General features: G+C 43.6%; 1 protein-coding gene across 1 annotated transcript in view; it reads left to right on the forward strand.

The window, feature by feature from the left end:
* FAM120A (family with sequence similarity 120 member A) overlaps positions 1-23,257 on the forward strand; it is a 105,418-nt gene that overhangs the window by 49,422 nt on the left and 32,739 nt on the right. The window contains exons 6-10 of the mRNA XM_007182017.2: positions 1,681-1,778; positions 2,023-2,300; positions 13,625-13,712; positions 15,814-16,041; positions 18,642-18,816. Coding sequence (XP_007182079.2) covers positions 1,681-1,778; positions 2,023-2,300; positions 13,625-13,712; positions 15,814-16,041; positions 18,642-18,816 — 867 coding nt within the window. The remainder of the gene's footprint in view (positions 1-1,680; positions 1,779-2,022; positions 2,301-13,624; positions 13,713-15,813; positions 16,042-18,641; positions 18,817-23,257) is intronic.

Below are 23,257 nucleotides of genomic sequence, written 5' to 3' on the forward strand. Positions count from 1 at the left end.
TCCCGCAGCCGTCTCTGTTCAGTGGAAAGTGGAAGCTGGGCCAAGCTTTCTGTTCATGCGAGTTGAGATCGGAGGGCTATGGCATTTCCAACTTGAGCACCAGGCGCTTGGAGATGGGATCTTCCAACAGATCATGGCTTCTGAGGCTCATGAGTCTTGTGGGGTAGTAAGAAGTGAGCAACGGCCCAAACCTCAGTGCTCCCGGTGTCCTTGCGGCCCAGGACTGGATTGGCTCAGGGAGCCTCAGGTTAGGCATCAGTGGGAGTTTCCTTTCAGAGAATGAGAGGGAGGGTTTGGGGCACTTTATTATTTTTTTTAGTTAAATTAAATGTGTGTTTATTTTTCTTGACAAGTTGGTAGTGGATTATGGGTTGTGTGTTTCTCACCTGATGTCCCTCAGGTTTTGAGGTTAGAAAAGCACTCTTCCTGATAAATGACATTCGCGTTGAGGTAGCTCTAGGCTTGGTTTTGTTCTGTTTTTAAAAGAAACCTAAGGAAGAGACGGTGTGGCCGTGGGGGCACCAGTAGGGTCTGTTGTATGTTCTCACTGGGTGTGTTTTCTCTGTCTCCTGCAGTCTGAGTCCTGACGACACCCCCCGGGTCTTGTAGTAGCCCTGGGCTGGCCCTCGCAGCCTGTCCTCTCAGGCACGCCACACCTAACTGTTCAGCAAGTGAACAAAGCCCTGAAGAGTCTCCTCATTTTTATCACATTAGTAAATCATGATATTTTGAAGTGTCTTTGACATGAAGGCCACACTCATCCCCCATCACCGCATGCTGGGGGCATTGCCCTACTGGCCTTGCTTGTGCTGACCCCCACCTCTCCTCAGGCCCGCAAGGAGACTGAGTGTTGTGGATATGCAGGTTTCTGAACCTTGGGCCGAGTTGATTGCTTTATGTCATGTCTTTAAGCTGACATGAGACCCACTCCTGCCTGACGTTGTGTTTGGGGCCGCTTCTCTACGTGGCTTCCATTCTGTGCTTCACTGTTAGAAGTTAGCACAAGGATAATGAAGAACAAATGCCAGCATACATCAGAACAGGTTTTATAAAGTCATTTTCTAAGGGAGCACAGAATCCCAAGTTTTACTGACCCTGCAGTGCATGTATAATGCATGTGTAACCTGATCATGGTTTCCTTAACGATGAAAACAAACCAAAAGTATAGGCAGTGACTACCACACTTCACTTTTTATATTTAAAAGTGTGCTAGTAGCTACGAACCTAATTTTGGTTTAAATAGAAAAATTCCATTGTTTCACGTATGGAAGGGGAAGTGCTGTGTCCTTCTTTTGTTCCTTTAGTGCTCAGAGTACTACAGGGCTTCCAGCTTTGTCAGCAGTGAGCAGAGAGAGAATAAGAACACCCGTTAAGTTAAAGACAGAGACAAGCCAGGCATTCAAGGACATGAACAAAAGCAAAAACACCATCAGACGTTAATTGAAAACTCTTGAAAGTTAGCATTCTAGCCCCAGTGTATAAAATTGGTCATCATAAGATTAAGCATTTTTAATGTTAAACATGAATTTCTAAAGGTTTCTGGGAAGTGGGGCCAGTGGTGTGCTGGCACCTGAGGAGGTGCAAGACAGATGGAGATGTGTGCTAGCCACTGCTGTGTCATGGGGAATGTTCTTCTGCTCACAGTTGTTTTATTGTTTTCTTTCCATATTGATGAAACAGCCAGACCAAATCCGTTTGGAATGCCTGGGATAGTGCCACCGTATGTCCCCCCCCAGATGCTCAACATTCCACAGACCTCTCTGCAAGCAAAGCCTGTGGTAAGACCTTTCCTTTCCTTCCTCAGCTGGTCTGCCCAGCCTTGGTGCGGGACAGCTGCCTTGAAAGCTGCATATGCATCAAATCTTGATGAATGCTAAAATACTTTCTTAAACTCATGATATGTGAAGCACCTGCTTCACAGTGTTTGTTGAATTAAAACTTAGCCAAGGCCGGGTTATGCTGATGTGTTCCGGGCCATGCAGGCAGTGTGTATGCATGTGTGATCCGTACCCTCTGTTTCAGGCCCCCCAGGTGCCCAGCCCAGGTGCTTCGGGCCAGGGTCCACACCCGTACAGCCTCGCTGAGCCGGCTCTCACCTTGGAAACCAGCGGAAAGAATCTGACTGAGCAGAACTACAGTAACATTCCTCATGAAGGAAAGCATACCCCACTGTATGAACGGTCCTCCCCGATCAACCCAGCTCCAAGCGGCAGTCCCAATCACGTGGACTCAGCATACTTTCCTGGTTCTTCTACGTCATCATCTTCAGACAATGATGAAGGCAGTGGAGGAGCTGCAAAGTGAGTGGTGCATGGAGTAGTTGGTGCTTCCGGGAAGTGTAGCAGCTTCTTAAGTAGCTTGTAGTCCCCAGGGAAGCCGCCTTCTGGCTGGCCAGCCCACGGCACCGATGGTTGTGCTCAAGTATGCTGTTTGTTATAGGTAGGTGACAGTTACTCTGTGCTTGGACCAAGACTCCTCAGACCGAAAGAAAAGGTTAGATGTTTCCTTGAGGCTTCCAAGGTTGAAAATCTGTACTATGCCAGCCCAAAGCCTTGGCGTCCCCCCACCCCCCCCCGCTCTTTTTGGGTGGAATTTTAGGAAAATTAGTTTGTGTGACCACCAAACGTGGTTAAGTTATCTGGTCAAGTTCTGCCTGACCCTTACTCTCTTTTGGGCTGTGATTCCCCTAGTCCCACCCCCAGAAAGCATTTTAAGTTAGACTCCTGTGGCTTTCAGTCTCTTGGCTCTTGGATTGAAGGGGAATCAGAATTTCCTTTCCTTCTGAATTCAGCAACTTGAACCCCAACTCAGCAGCTCATAGGACTGTTCTTGAAATAACACTGTTCACCCAACCAAAACCATGGAAAGCTGCCAGACCCAGGTTGGAATTCTCCCTGTAGAAGGAGTATTTTAAACAATGTGTGTCCCTGAATAAATGCATTTTCAAATACTTAAATTTGTTAGAATCTGATCGAGAAAGTCTTAAAATTCACAGTCCTCCTCCTCCCCTTACATAATCTTATGTTTCTAAGAAACCTGATTCAAAAAAAGAAAGAAGAAAGGAAGAGTCTTTCTTTTCTTTACATCTGCATCTCCTTTTCCTCAGTTTGAACTCTGATTCACAGTAGATGCCCAGGGCTAGTTATTGCTCTGTCAGTTTCTGCTGTAAGAAATTCTGAGACACAGTTTCCAGTCTTCCTGCAGATTCTATGGGTGTGTCACCTGAAGCCAGAGATTCTTCCTCTTTTGTCCTCTTTTTCTCCATCTGTAAAATGGGCACTAAGTCTGCTGACCTTGGGCGGCAGTTACTGAGGAGTTTGCTGCCAGCCAGGGATGTGTGCTGTTGTGAAACAGAGAAGCATAAAATGCATAAATATTTACTTGTTGTATGTGCAATCCTAAAATTCTAAAATGAAGGAAAAAGTTGTAATTTAGCGTTCAAACTTTTAAATTAACCTTCTAGAAAGATAATATATTTAAGACCTACTGAATGAGAATTGCTGTGTTGGGGCTTAGAAATCTGCAAGTGTAAATGAGACCATGTGACTCTTCAGCAGAGAGAAGTATGAGAACAGCTGATAGATGTCTCAGGAGCCCTTTCACTCACTAAGGAGCTCTTGAGTTTTCTTTTTAATAATTGACTCATGTCAGCAAGACCAAGATATCTATAGGCAGGTTCATTTTAGTAAGAAACATTCTTTCTAGACTCTGAAACACAGGTAGAAATAAGACACAAAGCCACTGTTTGTGGCTTGGAGTCCTGTGCAGGTGATGAGCGTTGTGAGCCAGGAGAGGCCCTGGTCTGGGGAGGTCCAGTGGTGATCCTGTTCCTTCGGGTAGGGATGCGGAGATAATGTGAGTTGCCTGCTTAATTTGGCAAGCTGCCCTGTTAGGATATGAGTTGAACTTGAGTGGATAAGATTGTGTGAGAGCCCCTCCCTTTTCTTGTGCATACTCAACTGTGCCCTGTTCCCAAAGGTTCTGATCTGTGTTGCCTTCCCTGGAGCTTTTCCTCAATCTTAGTCATTTCTCCTGCCTCTGAGCTCTGTAGCACTTAACTGTCTATACCCCCAACTCGGGGCATTTTTGCTGTGTTTTCCTGGAGGCACCTCTGGAAGGTGAACTCCATATGTGGGGGTGGCATGGGCATCTCACCCTCTCGTGGTGTGAAATGTGGTAAAAAAGGCAGAGCACATCCACAATCTGGAATTGAAAGATTGCTAAGCCTGGATCAAGTTATGTGGCTTAGCAATGTTTTCGTTTCCTTGAATCTGTTTTTCCATTTATTATAACAAATAAGAGATAGGTGTGTTAAAACTGAGAGGGAGGAGGGAAGGAAAAGGGGACAGGGAGCTTGTACGAGAGGCTTCAGGATCATAAGCCAGGCAGCGTAGGATCTGATTATGGGCATCCCTTACTTGTGGCAGGATGCTAAGAAGGGTAGTGTTCACGACTTCAGGGTGAGGATTCCGGTTGAAGTTATGTGTGTACACTTTTGAGGCCGTGCATAGGACAGAGAATTGCCCTCCTAGTTCAGAAACTAAGTAGGGGCAGTAAGTCAGGATTTGGTGTACCTTTGGTTTGGACTGAAATTGGGACTCCTGGATCTGCACTGTGCTCTCAGGATGGTCTTAAGGGAAAGAAATCATCCATTCATTTAGCCAAGCAACACCTGAGCCCTTGCCATCTACCGGTGAGCATAGTGGCAGGCAGCGCAGACATGGCGTGCTGATGGAGGCCTGCAAAGAAGTGAGTAGACAAACGAACAGATAACCCAAGTGGTGAGTATGCGAGGCAGACACCAGACAAGTTGGTCTGGAGGAGGGATTGCTTCCTGAGAGGCAGGAATCGAGCTGTGACGGAGCGGGGAGAGAGCTGGACGAGTGCGGGGTGGAGGAAGGGGAAGCCAGTGTGGCTGCGGTGTCGAGTGAGGTGGAGGCTGGGTGGCGTACATTCTGAATTCTGTTCTGAGAGTGATGGGAAACATCCACAGTGTTTGCTTGGAATGGTCCTGGGGCTAGAAAGATCCCAGTGTTTCTTTGGAAATGAATTTGCTCCAATCTGGGTGCTCTTTGTCCTGGGGATGGGCAGGTGTCTGGGTGGCCAGGCCATTTGGCTGGGGAAATGACTGCACAGTTGAACTGAAGTGCCTCTGGTCATACCACCTTCTGCAGATTGACTGTAGAAACATTTTTAATTGCCCTACCCTAAGACACCGACTTGTACAATAGAGAGGAGGGAGGCCTGCACCGGCCCTGGCTGGGTGTGCCCTTTCCTGTTCAGTTCCCTCAGGCATTTGCACTCCTTCCACCATATTCCCCCGCAGTACCGGGAAATAATCCTGAATATGGGAGATCACAAAATAAATGACCTCATTTCCCCAGTGGAAAAGCAGTAGCATTTTTTTTAAAGGATGGTGCTGACGGGTAATGGGGCCTGTTACAGAATAAGCCTCCCCCAAATACCCCCCCCAAATAAGCCCCTCCCCCCAAAAAACCACCCAGCTTCCTACAAGTTAAAAAGATAACTGCTTTATATGGCAAAGAATATACACATGCAGTTCACAGAGGAAACACAGATGGTCAATAACACGAAAGAATGTTGTTCACTCTCACTAAAAAAAAAAATCAAAGGCACGCAACTTAAAACATAACAAGGTACCTCTCTTTAACCTATAAAATTGGCAAACACTGGTTTTTAAAGATAAAGTTCAGTGGGGGACATCGGTGGAGTTGGTGGGACACGAGGTTTAGGCTCTCCTGGCAGGTCCTCGGTCTCTGTGGTCACCGTGACCCACAGGTGTCTGAGGGCTGTGGATCTTCCTCCTGGGAGGGTCTGCACCATCTGTGTGCAAAGGTGGGTGTGGGGGAGCATTTAAGAGCAAAAGATGTGTGTACGCCCCAAATGCAGACAATAGAGACATTCCTTATAGGGAATACCGCGGAGCCACTCCAAAGAATGTCCTGATGGGAAAGGAAGTACGTGCCAAGGTGTCCTATGGAGGAGTTGCCAGGTGTGAAAGTGCCTCTTGCCTGGTCTTCAGGTTCAGATGGTAGCACCTTTGCTGTATGTGTGTATGTATGCATTCGGCAGGCCCTGTCCTTTATCTCCCTCCCTTTTTTTTAATACCTTACCTGGCATTTTAGTCTCTTCAGCTGGGAGTGTTCAGGTGTCTTTCCCATCACACTGCTGGAATGGACTTCCTGGGTTGTTGTTCTCTTGAAGTCAGCACGTGTCCCTGCAGGGTTTGCAGGTCTGTGCCAGACGAGGAGTCTTAGGCTACGAGAGGCCCCCCTGCACACAGCTATGGTGAGTCGGGTGTCCGGGCCAGGGCTGAAGCTGTCCCGAGTCTCCTTGGTGGCTTCGCTTCTGTAGAAACGCAGCCTGCTGCTCTTGCTGTGGTTCTTTGTGTGTCAAAGGACATAGGCCGGTGCCTGGGCAGCTATTCCAGGACAATTATTTTGAAGTAAAATAAGAAAGGAATGTGTTGCCTTCTAACAAAATAACTTTTTTTTTTCCTATTCCTTTTCTTAGAGTATCATCAACATATACTTCTTTCTCTATTATTGGTTAAAATGTAAAAAAACAAAACCAAAACAAACCTCAGGCTGTATTCTTGTTTTTCTTTTCTTCTTTCCTGGTCTTTGTCAAATCTTTGTAATTCTATTTTGGTTGAATTAAGAATTACAGTTGAATTCTTGTGGAGGTGTTTATATTATTTTCATAGATTTATTGGCTTTTAGAATTTGAGTCTGATCTGAGGTTGCTAATTTTCAGTTATTTTGTATCTTCTTTCTAATTGCCATTTCAATACACAGTTATAGAATTCAAACATTAGAAAATACAATATAGGAACTCCCCCGTGATCCCACCTCTAGAGAGACAACTGTTTTCAAAAGATTGGTGAATATTCAAACACCTTATTTTTTACTGCATATACTAACATAGGGTTTTTACAATAATGAGATCTTATCTTAGGGACAGCAACTTACCTTTTTTCCTTTTTATACTGACTACACTTCTGTAAGTATGTATTCTTATTTGTATGTATAAGTGTAAATATGTATGAGTACACTGAATATTGCTTCGGTGTTTTTGCATGTCATTACTGACATTTTTAAACAGATATTTAAAAGTCCTATTAGGAGAGAAGACTAACTTAATTTTTCTCCACTTTGTGACTTCATTTGTATAGATTTGTTCTCTTTCCCTGTACATTTACGTACACATCGATTTCGAGGTATCGTGTCATGGCGGCATCAGTTGTATAAGCTTTGCACGCCCCCATGTGGTCCCTGTGGGACCAGATCTGGGCTATAGAAGGTCGCTGTCAGTGCCTGAGAGACTGTTAACCAGTGCAGAGACCCAGTGCTGTCAGGACCCAATACCCCAAGCTCCCATGGCTTGTCTTGCTAGATACCAGTTGCCACTTGGGGTTATGTGACCTAGAGCTCCCTGGGCCCAATGTGCCCAATGTGAATGGGAGGGCTCTGGGTTGTTTGTGATTTAAATCAGTTGATGAGTAACCACAGTAAGTGACAGCTATCACTATTATTTAAAAACTAACTATGGTCCAATAAAATACCAAAACATATGACTTCATTCTTAATGTAAAATACCTAAAGAATTTCATTTAGCGCCCTTGATCTGGTGTCCTAGGAAACATGCTTCTTCTAATGCATCTTTTTTCCTTTAAGTGGTATTGGTGTTCTACTCTGAGTCCTGTCAGGCTTCCTCTCCAAAGAAACTGTGTGATTTGCAAAGACAATTACATGTTACCCTGCCCTAGGGTACCCAGTCCCAGACAGGCTAAATACAGCTGCACATTTTCCTTTCAGATTGTTACGCTGTTGTGCCAGACAAATGGCTACTTTGCATTTATATTTTGATTTTTTAATATAAGGTAACATTTCTAATATCTTCTCAGAAAAACTATTCTGAATTTTTATGTTTGGTAAAAATTAATAATTATCTATGCCATCATAGGGAGAGGGTCTTTATTTGTTCTAGCCACCTACTGACCCATGTAAGCATTTTATGTCGAGCTCATCTGACTCAGGTGTCTCTGAACCTTCACTTGGGTGGGAAAAGCATGAGAAGTCCTGACAAACACGAAAGAGTAGCATTCGGGACAAGAGGCCCATCTGACTGCTGCATAGGAACAAGACCAGAACTTCTCTGTTACCAGCTTTTTATGAAAGAATCTGAATGTGTGACGCTAGCTTAATTTGGGGCATAGGGAGACTGTACCTAGGGTGTTTGTATGTGATAATCTTGTGGCTTCCCTTGTCAGGGAGCTCAAATCTTCACCCTCTGTCATAGGAGCACCTGACTGCCAGGTCCCTTCCTCAGAATTCTTGGGGGTCTGTTGAATGAGAACAGGCTGTGGATCAAGTCTCCTTTCCATTCCCGAGTTAGGGAGTATATGGAAATGAAAATGTATGCATGCTTGTTGAAGCTTTACATGATTTAACCATATCTGTGACCTTACACACATATACTAGATAGTGCTACTGAAGATTTGATCTTTCATGTTTTGCTTCTTCCCTTTAGTTTTTTTTTTTTTTTTTTTTTTTTAATTTATGGCCGTGTTGGGTCTTCGTTTCTGTGCGAGGGCTTTCTCTTGTTGTGGCAAGTGGGGGCCACTCTTCATCGCGGTGCGCGGGCCTCTCACTATCGCAGCCTCTCTTGTTGCGGAGCACAGGCTCCAGACGCACAGGCTCAGTAATTGTGGCTCACGGGCCTAGTTGCTCCGCGGCATGTGGGATCTTCCCAGACCAGGGCTCGAACCCATGTGCCCTGCATTGGCAGGCAGATTCTCAACCACTGTGCCACCAGGGAAGCCCTTCCCTTTAGTTTTATTTGACTTTTCTTTCTTTCCTATTGACAAGTAAGTCAGCTTGTGGTCAATGCTATCTTCCTTTTCTGTTCCATAAAAACAAACCACACCCATGGCAGGGGGGCATGTGACTGGTCAGACACTTTTACACGTGGTGTAAATGGACACCAGTCTATTTCCATCCTAGCGTCACCAACCTGCTGACTACAAAAATGTGTAGGAGAGAATTCAGTAGTTAGGAGAGTTGGCTACTTTCAACCAGCTTCACTGCAGAAAAAGCCCCAGGTGTCCTGGAATGCAGTGAGGCCTTGCATCGCCTCCTGAGAGTCCGCAGAACCTAGTGGTGTGATGCTGGCCTTTCTCCTTGCCACCAATCTGGTATGAGGGTAGTTCTTTTCTGTTGATTGCCTGCTGCGTCATAAGCGCATCTTATGGCTTTTTGGTAATAGCATGTGGTAATGTCTGGAATGGTGGGTCTGGGTTTGAATCCAGTCACTTTTGCTGTGGCTGTGAGTGGATTCCTTCTCTCTCAACCTGAATTTTACCAGCAGAGAGTTTTGCCTTGGGGTGAGCAGGAAAATTCAACTTGAGAACACACGCAGAATTCCCTGTGGCCTGCATGGGTCTCAGCAGGTCTCCCCAGGGCACAGCTGATGAAACGTCACATCGACATTAGCAGTTCCAAATGTGATTATGAGGTGGGAGCAGTTGTATAGAATGGAACCTAACTGAATATACAAATAATTCTGAAATCTCTAATCTATCTTGTTCTTCAAAGCAAGGCATTTGTTATATTCAAATATTTTGTTTTCTTAAGTTGTAAAGTGATATAGTTATCCTATTGAAATATTCTGGACTTTAAAAAAATTGGCCATTGTCAAGATTATTTTCAGGCAGAATTTTAGATTTTATAGTACAGTATTAAAAGGTCTTATGAAGGACTTCCCCGGTGGTGCAGTGGTTAAGAATCCACCTGCCAATGCAGGGGATACGGGTTCGAGCCCTGGTCCAGGAAGATCCCACATGCCGCGGAGCAACTAAGCCCGTGCGCCACAACTACTGAGCCTGCGCTCTAGAGCCCACACACCACAGCTACTGAGCCTGCATGCTGCAACTACTGAAGCCCGCGTGCCTAGAGCCCGTGCTCCGCAACAAGAGAGGCCTGCACACCACAATGAAGAGTAACCCCCACTCGCCACAACTAGAGAAAGACCTCGCGCAGCAGTGAAGACCCAACACAGCCAAAAAAATAAATTTAAATAAATAAATAAATAAATAAATAAATAAATAAAAATAAAAGGTCTTATGAGCATTTAGATTATTACATTATTTTTAGTTTGATAATCTATATAAAACAAAACTAAGGTTTATAAATAAAAATTCTATGTGATCTTAAGTGGGACAAGCTTTCCACTTGAGTAGTGTTGGTATGGTCTCCCCACCACACTGTACCCATATAAAACCCAGGTTTTATACCTTCTTTGCCATATACCTGTAGGCTACAGTTATGTGATTTATTCATTCAACTGTTGGACACCTGTTTAGTAGTGACTCTAAGGTCTTATTATCTTCATGGAGTTTATAATTGAATGATGAAAACAGACAGTAATTAGAAATAGTGCTGAATATGATGCATGCCATGAAGGAAACACAGAAATGAGAATAGCAAGGATGGGGGGTGGTCAGGGAAGGCTGCACCCAGTTGCAGCCAAGTCGTACGAGATGAGGCATCACATGTATACAAAAACGTCAATCTGTTGTAAAGAGGGAAGGGTGGCAGTCCAGTAGGTCATGGAAGATAATTGCAGTCCATACACCTGACCAAGAACTTGTATCCAGAACGTATAATTTCTTCCTGTAAGTCCATAAGAACATTCTGTACATTCTCCACCTATTGTAGAATGTTTGAACAGGCACAACACAAAAGAAGATGTCACACATGGAGAGATGCTTATCTTCATCATTATCAGAGAAGTGCAAATTAGACTATGCTGAGATTCACTGCATTCCCTCCCAAAAGGCTAACACAAGAACAACAAAATACTAAGTGCATCAAGGGCAGGGATCTCCTGCAGGGCTGGATTACAGATCCAACTGTGGCGTGCCCCCACAATGGAATGCATGCAGCACTGAGACCGAACCAGCACTGTGTACAATAGTATTGTTGAGCCAAGACACCTGGACACGAAAAGTGTACAATCGCATGATTCTTTTTATATCGCGTTCAAAACCAGATAGAAGAAGTCTTTGCTGCTGTTAGAAGTCAGAATAACCGTTGCCCTTGAGGCAGTGTCTGGAGCAGGTCAAGAAGGGGATCCTGGGATGTCAGCCCTGAGTCTTGATTTGGTTGCTTACATGATGTGTTCAGTTTGTGGACATTCATTAAGCTGTTCACGTGTGCATTTTATTGATATGTTATACTTAAATGTTTAAAATTGTAGGTAACAAATGTTACGTTTCTTTATAAAACATGTAAATATCCAAATAATTTGTTCTAAAATTTCACAGAATAAAAGTCACCAACCTTTTAAGCAGCTCTATACCACATTCTAATGGAATACTCACTTTGGATGTATGTATGACAAGATTGTCCACTGTCTGTTTCCCTATTTCACAGGTCCTGGCACAGTTATCACATAACATGTCCTGACCAGTAGACACTCAGCAAATAATTGATTCACTAATCAATTTGTCCAGCTTCTTATCTGCTCACTCATGTAGTAGCTGCTTTTCTCTCGGATTTTAAACAGGATGGATCACTATGCTCTTGGAATACCTAGATTTATTTTTATGCCTTCTCATCACTTGGGTTTCCTCTGGGTTTGCAAAGTTGTAGCCTGAGGTTGCACACATGAGTAGCAAACTTGGACAGAACAGTGGTTTCTCTGAGTCCTCACTGAAGATAGGGAGCCCGGATGCTGGATAACTGGGTATGTGGGCGACCTTGTTTCATGCGGAGGTATTGGGGTATCCCATCCCGTGACTGGGATCAAGGAGCTAGAATTAGACTCCAAAATATCACAACATGGGACACGGTTCTTGGTTTAAGATGGGACAGGCTTCTCATCTCTCCTCTTTTTTGCAACTGCTTTTTTTTTTTTTTTTTTTTTTTTTAAGTAGAACTAAAATGAAGTCGCTTGGAAGATAGAATTACCAAGTCTTAAAATCTCTGTTTGTCATGCGAGTCAGAAAGGCAAACCAAGTAAAAGCTTTCTACGTTGGCTTGGCTTGCCTTGTGGCCAGCACTGGTTTTAGAAGGTAATTTTGGCGTGGAGCCCTGCAGGGGAAGGGACAAGTGAAGGGTGGATGCCTGTAGTGGCCCAGGCCATCCCTACAGCTCACCAGCATTACATCCCTGCTCAAGCCCCTCTAGATTCTCTCCTCCTCCAGGATAGTGCTTTTCACAAAATTTGCCCAGGTACCGAAGTAAATTTTCTTTTACAGTGTGGCCCATAATACACAAATGCACAAAGAGTTTTTGAAATAATAGCATTCATACCACATTCACTGCATCTGGTCTATTCCATTTCTTTTTTTTTTTTTTTTTTTGGGGCTGCACTGCACACCATGTGGGACCTTAGTTCCCTGACCAGGGATCAAACCTGTGCCCCCTGCAGTGGAAGTGTGGAGTCTTAACCACTGGACCGCCAGGGAATTCCCCATTTCATTTTTTTTTTTTTAAGTGTTTTTTTGTTTTTTGTTTTTTGTTTTTTTAATTATTTATTTATTCTTTGTTTCTGTGCGAGGGCTTTCTCTAGTTGTGGCAAGCGGGGGCCACTCTTCATCATGGTGCGCGGGCCTCTCATTATCGCGGCCTCTCTTGTTGCGGAGCACAGGCTCCAGACGCGCAGGCTCAGTAGTTGTGGCTCACAGGCCTAGTTGCTCCGTGGCATGTGGGATCTTCCCAGACCAGGGCTCGAACCTGTGTCCCCTGCATTGGCAGGCAGATTCTCAACCACTGCGCCACCAGGGAAGCCCCCCCCCCCATTTCATTTTTTAAAAAATGCATGTTAAATCCACTACGTTGTTTTCTCAGGCTACTAATGGATCACAACCCACAGTTTTTTAACAACACTGATTGAAATACCTCATTCTGGCATTTAAGATACTCTGTAATCTTCCCCATCTCTTTTTCCCACTTTTACTTTGCCAAATAAAGTTATTCCCCAAATAAGATTCAGTTAACTCCCTGTTCTCTGAGCTTACCAAATCCATTCCCTCTCCTTGGGCCTGGAAGGCGCCCTCCCACCTCTGACTTGTTCGTGTGAGTTATCCCGAGCCTTAGCTCCCATGCCCCTTTCCACGAATAGGAATGCCCCCCTGAATTGTCACTTGACATGTAATACCTTACATTTGTTTATAAATTGAGTAACATGTGACCCAGAGAACATTCAATCTTCTACTGCCTGATAATTATCAATTAAATATGATTTTTTTAATCTTACTTCTCCAAGATGACTGAGCTCCCAAAGGCGAGGTCTGCATTTGTCTCCTCTGTATCCTGAGGCACTAGCACATCCTAGACCATCTTTAAGCCGAGCAGTGAGGCATAAGTTAGGTGCTTGATTTCTCTTCTACAGTGGGTGGTTACCACCTACCTGTTTGAAGTAGGTGGAAAGTGTTCCCGTGATAGGATTCTCTCTGGAGATAGGTTGTTGGGGGAGGTGAGATCAGGAAAGCATAAGGTATCACTGAGTCTGTAGACTTAGTGCAGGCTCTTATTATTATGAGCACGTGTGGGAAGTGGTCGACACTAATCAGTATTCTTGTTCATTTTATGTTCAGCCATATCAGTGGGAACAAAATTGGCTGGGAGAAGACAGGAAGCCATTCAGAACCTCAAGCACGGGGAGACTCAGGAGACCAAACAAAGGTAGTAAGTCTATGCCTTTTATTCTTTCAAATTCTCCTTCTCTCAGCATGTAGTGCCAGGGATTGGTTTAAAGTAAAATGCTCTCTCTCTTTTTTGAAGCATGTTATTTATGAGTAATACATTGGCAGGGGTGAGAGAGGAAGGAGGAACCCCAGGGCTGTGCTGCTGCCAGCCTGCTTTCTTTCACAAGGCAGGGTGGTGACCTAGTAGAGATCCTCTTCTCTCTGCTCGCTGCATAGCCTTCCAGAGCCCTCATTTCTTGTAGGGTTTTTGTGGTGATTAAGTGAGAAAACCACCTGGGATGTATACATTAAAAATGAAAAAGATAAACTAAATGTTATTTTCCTTTTTTTTTCTATTTCTACCTGTTAATATTCATCTCTAGAAATATCTGTTTAACTTACAAAGCCACATCTGTCCCCACATGTGAGGCTGGAAGAGGGCTTGTTTTATATAAGGTGATGGAATATTAGAAATCTGTTTAAAACTCTGCAATATTCTCACTGTTGAATGATTATCCTGCAAATAGGTAACAGAAATGCTTTCTGGATGCCTACTATTTGCAAAGTACCTCCCAAAGCATTTTCAGTTGTTCATGTCTACATTCTATGGAATGGAAAGTGTACAAAACACTCGTGAGTTATCCATGAGTTATTCATCTTAAGACTAATTTTGGCACTTTACGTTTTAATGGATAAAATTAAGCACTTGTTGCATACCACTGTAAAGAATACATTTCGTTTCAAAACAGAAAAATGTATATTTTTTAAGGTGCCACAAAATCAGTGAGCAATTATTATTACTAGGATTTACTGTGAGAAAAAACAGTTTACTGCAAAAATAATAATTGCTCTTGGTAAACAATTAGGACTTTGCTAAAATTTGTAAAGAGAAAACTAAGACTCTCCCTTTGCCTTTCCTCCCCTTGGTCCTGCTGCCTTGCAGCAATCCAGCACTGAGGTAATCATTTGGTGTCCACACTCTTTCCTATTCATGTACATACATTCTGTATTTTGGTGATTGACTGTTACAGAATGGGTATTTTTCACCTGACAGTTTACCATGCACATATTTCTATGTTAGTATATATAGATCTGACTCATCATTTTTAATGGTATTAGCTTGTTCTTTGGTTTTTTTTTTTAAAGGATTTTCTTATTTATTTATTTATTTATTATTTTTGGCTGTGTTGGGTCTTCGGTTCGTGCGAGGGCTTTCTCCAGTTGCGGCAAGCGGGGGCCACTCTTCATCGCGGTGCGGGGACCGCTCTTCATCGCGGTGCGCGGGCCTTTCTCTATCGCGGCCCCTCCCGTCGCGGGGCACAGGCTCCAGACGCGCAGGCTCAGCAATTGTGGCTCACGGGCCCAGCTGCTCCGTGGCATGTGGGATCTTCCCAGACCAGGGCTCGAACCCGTGTCCCCTGCATTAGCAGGCAGATTCTCAACCACTGCGCCACCAGGGAAGCCCATGTTCTTTGGTTTTAATTTTTGGTAGATAGTTCTCTACATATACTTAATTTGGGGCTTTTAATGACCTAGGAGAATGCCTGAGGTTTGTTTTTTGTTTCTTCTTTAAATAACAACTGGTGGTGGTGGTGAAGAGCAGGCCTGACTCGAGCCTAGTTTTGAGTCCCAGGTCCATGACTTACGGGTCTTGTTACCACGGACGAAAGACATACCCTCTCAGAGCATTAGTTTTTTTATCTGTAGAGAGGATGATGCCTATTTAGTTTAGGAAGGGTCTCCAAGGAAAGCAGAAACACAGGAGTTGACCACATGGGGAGAGCCAGGTGGGACCAGGGTTAGCAACCACAGAAGGCCACTCACCCCACGGGGATCCCAAGGGAGGAGCCATGGGTGGGGGTCACCCAGCAGAAGCTGCAGCAGTCCTCCAGGCTCCCACCCCCAACACAGGCATAGTGGGTGTCCGTTTACCACTTCCACTGTCCAAGGAGGAGTGGGTCATAGTTCCCTTGTCCTCATTGGCGAAGTTGTTAATCACGTCTCTCTGGATAGGACTCTGTGTTGCAAGTGGACAGACAGGTTAAAGGAGTGGAAATGTGACATGAAACCATTTTCCCCTCTCACCCATTGCTCTGTAGGCAGAAGGTTCGTCCACTGCCTCTTCGGGCAGCCAGCTTGCTGAGGGAAAGGGGAGCCAGATTGGCACTGTTCAGCCAATTCCGTGCCTCCTGTCCATGCCCACCAGGAACCACATGGACATCACCACCCCGCCCCTGCCCCCCGTCGCGCCTGAGGTGCTGAGAGTGGCCGAGCACCGGCACAAGAAGGGGCTGATGTACCCCTACATCTTCCACGTCCTGACAAAGGTATGCACAGGGGCTGGGGCTGTGGCCGTCATCTCACAGTGGTCACTCCTGTGGAGTGTGTCCTTGTTCCTTTTGGAACTGCTTTTTATCTTACAAGCTACTTGAAACAAAGTTCATTTTCCCTTTTCTAAACTTTGAGAAAAAAGATGGAAATTTATGCTTACAATAAAAGAAGAACTTGGGAAGAGTCTTATTTTCCTCTTCAATTTAATACAAAATATTTTTGAAACTTCTAATTAATGGCACGTCGTGTCATTTTCTAATTTGTAATTTTATTCTTTTTATTTCTAATTTCAAAATTTCCTACATCATATTTTTGCTACAGTGTCAAGTTAAATTGTGATGTCACATTCAATATCTGATTTATCACGTGTCCTAGACATACCCAACTTCTGAGTGGCTGATAGCAGTTCATGTAACTCGACTTGTTCCTCTACCTCACTGAGCACTTGTAGCAAAAAATGGAATACAGGACCTCGTCGATTTATTATTATCTTACTAAGTGTATGCTTAAATAGATACACAGTGTGGTACTAATTGTTTCTGAATCTTAGTGTCTTGAATAGATCTGTGTGTACTTAAATTTCCTCAATGATTTGTAGTCTTTACATTTATAGTCACAGACCTACAGTTTAACAAGTTAACTTGGTGACCAGGTTTCTCATGCAGAATTGGTTCATTACTGTATGTATATTTAACATGTTTTCATCAGTATCTATACCACCATATATGATCAAACTTTTTTCTTCCTATTTTCTGTAGTCCATCTATGGTTTGTAGAATGGAGTCAGTAAATACAAAAGTCACTCCCATTCCACAGCACTCCTGAGCTGGACTTTTAACTGTTAATTGACTGATTTGAACTGCTTACTTTTATGTTTTATAAATTAAAGGACATGAAGAATATTATATTTTATAAAATAAAGAAAAATATTATACTTTATAAAATAAAGGAAAAGAAGACCAGTACTACTTATTCAGGTCCTTTAACGTATTTTTAAATTGTAATTGCCTCCAAGTCTCATCTGCTATTGACATGGGTATGCATGTGTGGTATCACTTCTCAGATTATGGTTATAAAGTAAACATTTTATTTTTCAGGTCCAACATAAATTATAAGGGTAAGTGAAAGTTACTGTTGCGGGAAAAGGATTTTGCTAAGCTTAAAGGGACCTGAGTTTGGGGAAGATTGTGCTCTTTCTCTTTGTGGTTGTTTGGAATATGAGGTCCCTGGACTCCCTGCTGTTTGTGCCTTGCCATGCTGGTGGATCTGACTTGGGGACTGTCGGTTAAATCAGTCTGAGTGATGCAAACTGCCTGTCCTCCTCTTCGGTACTCACTGATTTCAAGGGCAAATATTGATAAAGTCACTGTGGTTGAGAAAAGTGAACTCGACTATCTTCTGATTTTAAGGTGCCACCTAAAATTTTTCAATATATTTGGGAAAAGTTTAGACTAAAATGTGTGCTGTCTCCTGGGAGCTGAGTAGCTCTGGTATTAAATTGTCCAGGCTGAGACATTTGCAGTGAAGTGAAGCTTCATAGTAAGAATGTAGAGAATTATCAAAGCCTCATAGTATTGAGAGAGTAATAACTCACTAGATGAGTGTTAACCACATGTAGGTACTAGATTAATGAGTATGAAGGTTCTGATAAGGGAAAAGACCAATTTTGAAATTAAATTTATGTGAAAGAAAGAGTAAATGCAATGACATAATTAAAAGTATGTATCAATAGAGTTAATATACATTGGAGGTCATAAATATATTTTTATGGTATGAATAGACATAAATAAAATTCCTTGTGAAATCTCTTGAGATGTACCTTGATAGCATAAAATATTCAAGACAGGACCAGGGTCTCAGGTGCAGGTGGTCGTAGCAGTCATTTGTCTCCTGGGGCCACAACAGAGCCCCTGCTGTGTTGGCAGAGGTGGATGGGGGTGACGAACAGAACGGGGCTTCCTTCGTTTTCTGCCCCTAGTGACCATCACGCCCTCTCATTCAGGGTGACGCGTCTGTTGAGCACTTGGTGCACTGGGGCAGAGGCCTGATACACGCCGAACACTTTAAAAATGAATAACGCTTAAAAGAGTTCTCTTAGGTAGATCGTTTTTGTGTATGGTAATTTTTTATGGAAGAGCTTGGTAAAGGAAATTTGTGACTGTTTTATTTTCAGGATGCTCATTTCTTGGATTTTATATAGGTCATTGAAAATTATGACTTTCATTACATATGGCTGTCTTGACTCAAATAAAATTTGCCACTTCTCAGCATTTTCTATTCTGTTTGTTGTCCGATGTTATCTATCTAGACTGTTTCAAAGACTTTGGGATCATCTACATGGTTTTCTTTAGTTCTTGGTTCCAGATTAAAAATAAAACAATGTAGATTTTATTTTGACTCTTTGAGCATATGTTTTGACGACAACCTGCTAAATGAACTCTTCCTAAACATCTTGATGTAGGCAACTTATTAAGCAATTGATTTGGAATAGAATTGCAATTTCGTTAACTGGAGATAATACAGTATATTTCTGTGAGTTTATTGTAAATTCAACATGAAAAACGTGCAATATTATTCTGCTTTCTTCCATGCAAAGGGTGAAATCAAAATTGCTGTTTCTATTGAAGATGAAGCCAGCAAAGACCTGCCTCCCGCCGCCCTGCTCTATAGGCCAGTTCGTCAGTATGTTTACGGAGTCCTGTTTAGCTTGGCAGAAAGCAGAAAGAAAACTGAGAGACTTGCTTTTAGAAAGAACAGACTTCCACCAGAATGTATGTACTGTAAAATCCATTGTTTGTTTTCCTCGGTACCTCGTAATCTCTTGTGCATTTTTAAAGCATTAGAAGGATCGTAACTGAGTTCGCCCTGAGAGTCCCCACATAAAGGAGGTGGGCTTCATTGGGGCTCTTAGGAAAGGAGGACAAGCCACAGGCTGTTTTCCTCAGTAGCATCCCAGCAATGGTGTTCATTCAGTAAAATGATGAAACAGCAGGTGTATGCTTTAAACTGAACTGTGATCTGGAAACAGTCCTGATGATTGCTGTCCTGCTGCGGTTAGCATGTCCCAGGCAGAGCAACAGCAGTGTCTGCTCTGCTGTCCACGAGATATGGTCCGCTCTTTCCAGAAGTCAGTGTTCCTGGGGAGGTCCCACCAGCTGTCCACAGGGCCGCTTCTGTGCAGTTGGTGTATTGCTGCACACATCCCTGAAGCTGAGAGGGGACTTGTAATGATTTCCCTCAGAGACCTCTGGCTGATCAACTCTGGGGGTGGAGGGAGAAGTGGAAAGACAGAAAATGTTGTTTGAAATTTTGGCAAAAGTTGAGGTCAGAGTATTCCCTCTTCTAGTGAGCCAGTGTAATTTTGGGGGGAAAATCATGCCTTTCTGTTCTAGGTAACTTTATCTACTAATGTAGGGAATGTAAAAGTCACTGTATATTTAGTAGGAAATATAGAAAAGTTTCACAAAACAAGCAGTCTAAAATAAGAATATTATGAAGTGTGGAAATTGTAGATTACTAGATCATCCTCTAAACTAAGGCTCTATACTGACAAATCACCTTCTTGTATGGCAGGTCAGTGCAGGCCTGGTAACATGGGTGAAGCTGACCAGTTCAGGGACAAGTGTGGGAGTGGGTCTTACCTTTGGAACTCAAAACTAGAGAGATTCTTCAATGCTAAAAACTCAGTACTATAGATTCCTAAGGTTTCTATTTCTAATTACTGTGAGACAATTGTGATTCTGTAAGCCTTTAAAATGAAGCCATCTGTCACTACCCTTACTTGAAGATAGTCGTACTGAGAGTGGCGTGTGACTGTAGCTGGAGAAGGTGATGCCGGCTCTGCAGGGCCACCTCTAGCTGATGCTCCTACTGCCTTGATCAGGGCTGTAGGCACCATGTGAATACCGAGTGTTGTCAATGGACAGTCTTTTCAAAGGCCCAGTACGTTCCAGATGTACAAATCCTCATTCTTTTCTCACGCTGTGTGATTTATTTGCTCAGAAAAGAAGGACCTTTCTAACTTTGCATGGGATTGGTCAGTTTTCTGTGCTGGCCCACCCAGGCCACCCTGGCTCCGCAGCTGTGACGTCCACTTCAGTTCACCTCCGTCTTCGTCCCTATAGCCCCTTGGGTCTCTGTTGGGCGTAGAATGCTGAGTGCTGCAGGGTCCCATGCAGCCCCACTTCCTGCCATGTCCTCAGCTCCACAGCACCACATTGGCTTTCATGGTGAAAGGCTGTTTCTTTCATTTGCTTGTATGTTCCAGAAACATAGTTATCTTTATGCAGAGACTCCTCGGGAGCTTTCAGTGGTCACAACCTGGAGACCCTCAGGTAGATCCCAGGTCGGGCTCCCCTTTGCAGTATTCACAGCTTCATACAGCAGCCTGAATATGGCTGGTGTGCTCTGCTCATGCCCTCAGCAGTGGGCAGTGTGCATCCCTCATGCCTGGTTCAGGGAGTTCTGTGTCACAGGTGAGCTGCAGGTGCCAGGTGCTCTCAGGAAGTAAGAGTCTTGGTCTGTTCTGCCCTGCTGCCAGTCTGAGGGTTTAAAACACTGTGGAACACAGAGCTGGCAGCACACAGCATGCTCCACTCCCTCATCATTTAATTTGCACCTGGGTGGTACAGGTGTCTTACTGGCCTGGGAAAGGCTGGCCTGTTAGCAGACAATAGGGGAAGCAGAACCCAGGGGAGAGTATTAACTAAATGGACCAGCATCCTCTGAACATAAGCAAGAGAGAGGCACATTGTGGTGAAGGGCTGAGTGTGCAAACCACACCATAGGGCCTGATGCTGCTCTCGCAGAGAAATGACAGGGTCAGTTTGCCTGTGGCAGGCTAGTTCTGGCCGGGGCTGGAGGGCATGGGGAATGGCATGATCAAAGAGAAGAAGAGAAGAAGGGTGGTATAGTCTGGGTGACTCAGATGAGCTCTGTGAGGCTCTGGATGGAGGTGCCTTGACTTCATTTGGAGGGGGGGAGGCACAGGGGAATACAAAGGAAAGGAGGAGAAAGGGGTACTAGTGTGAGGTGGACGGGCGAAGGGTGAGGTGAGTGGGAGAAGGCCGTAGCTTCAAAGAGAATTTGGCAGGCATGTCTTTTTCCTTTCCTCCTGCCTCCACTCCCCTCCCCACTCCTCTGACTTCTTTTTAAGGATGGGACAGACACAGTTGTTTGTCACTGCTATGTTACTTTTGGCTAATGGGAAACACTGACTCTTACGATGCCACTGATTTAGGTTTCCAAGCCTGAAACATCTACTAAGTGACTATGCATTTTACTATTCTTACCGAGAAAATGCTGTAGCTTCTTGATGGTCTGGATGAGATGGGAAAGCAGCAATGTCTGATCATGCCAAAAAGAGCATTTTCTCAGGAGTTCTTGGTTGACAAGATTTGAAAATATGTTGAAATCTTGTTTTACCTACACTTATTCTTAGACCATATGTAGATGAAACGAAATCAATGGCACTTTGCAGGAGATTCATAAACCACGTGAAAGTGCTCCGTAAGGTCCTTGGGACAAGTTTGTTTTCCACATGCCCGCTGGCTTTGCTTTCCACTTTGGTAGTCTGGTAACCAAAACCAAGCTATGTGGGTTCCAGGTAAACCCACCTACTCAAGTAGGTGATGCAGCTGCTTCTGAATGTGTGAGGGTTTTGATCTAACGTGGCTTCAGAATGCTGTGTGTACAGATGCATGTTCCTGGTGTGGTCACTGTGACAACCAAGAGTTTTCCCAAGAGGGCTTTGTTGTCAGAACTAGTCAAAGGGCATATTGAAGTCTATAGGGTTGTTAAAAAATACTTAACTCTCATTAGATATAAGACATGCATCCATTTGGACATTAGTCTCTTGCTTAAGGCATATGATAAAATGTTCATCATCTACAGTGAATTTTCGTGTGACTTACCAAAGTTTCATTTTTAAAGTCATTATATGGTTAAAGTAGGATAGCTATAGTTGGATCCTTAAAAAATTCCAGCCTTTGAAAATCATATTGAATTACATGCTGGCAGTTTATTTTTCTATTCTTTTCTGTCCATTTCTAGGTTCTATCATTTTGCTTTTAGGAAATTAATAAGAATACTTGTTTTGTTGTGGCAGCACGCTACTGAAGTCACTATTGTGGAATTCGAAATCCCACCAGTCCAATCAGAAGACTGTTGACCCAACACAAACAGACTCACCCAGATGTGTTGGATGGTGATGGTGGCAGTTGCTTTGGGGAGAGATGGGAACAGGGACCTAGCTGTCTCTGTAGCTGCTGGAATAAAGGCTGGGCCTGGAGACAGGCGCCTGGGTCTGAGCCAGCCCTGGCCTCGAGGCCTTTGTGTGTGAAATCCAGATGGCGTGGCTGCTTCTCAGATGCACTTCTGCCCTGGAGTCGGCTCTGGCCTTGAGTGCCCTATTGACTCTTCTCCCTGGGGGCGCTCCTCAGCCACCTGGGCACTGGGGTTCCCCCAGGTACTCCCCAATGGTGAAGGGGCCAGAAGAAAGGGATCAGGTTCTAGAAAGACTATAGGATAAGGAGTCGCCTCATCTATAGCTGAACTGTTAAAAATCCAGGAAGTGATTTGTGAATTTAAAAATTATTAACCACTTAATAAAACTGGCTTCTGTTTTCTGCAAGTCTCTTCAGTTCCTCAAAATTAAGTAAAAAAAAAGCAGGCTTGGGAATTCCCTGGCGGTCCAGTGGTTAGGATTCCACTGCAGGGGGCAGGCACGGGTTCAGTCCCTAGTCAGGGAACTAAAACCCCGCAAGCCATGCAGTGCAGCCAAAAAAAAAAAAAAAGCAGGCTTGTAGAAAATAGATGGACATAAATTATAGACACGTGAGATGTAGTTATGGAAATAGAAAGCAAGTTTATATTATACTATGTTTATATTTACGATACTTATGCTATATTTGTATTTCCCCATATTTATTCTCTACTTTTTAAACTATCAAGAAAAGCCAAAAGGAACATTGATTTCTTTTTCCTGGTCCACTTTGCTTTAGAAATTTTGTTAGTGCCAAATAATTGGGACTGCTAATTGAAAATAAATAAGTTAAATTTGTTCATTGTGAATTACATTATAAAGCAGAATACTATAACATGACCAATATTAATTAGCATGCTGTTTCAATATGTGTGAAAATTGGTTACCATTATCATTTTTTTCTTATGATTTTATGAAGGCTGTTTATATATTAATCTGAATTTCTTTAT

This window comes from Balaenoptera acutorostrata, chromosome 6, assembly GCF_949987535.1.
Source record: "Balaenoptera acutorostrata chromosome 6, mBalAcu1.1, whole genome shotgun sequence".
NCBI lineage: Eukaryota > Metazoa > Chordata > Mammalia > Artiodactyla > Balaenopteridae > Balaenoptera > Balaenoptera acutorostrata.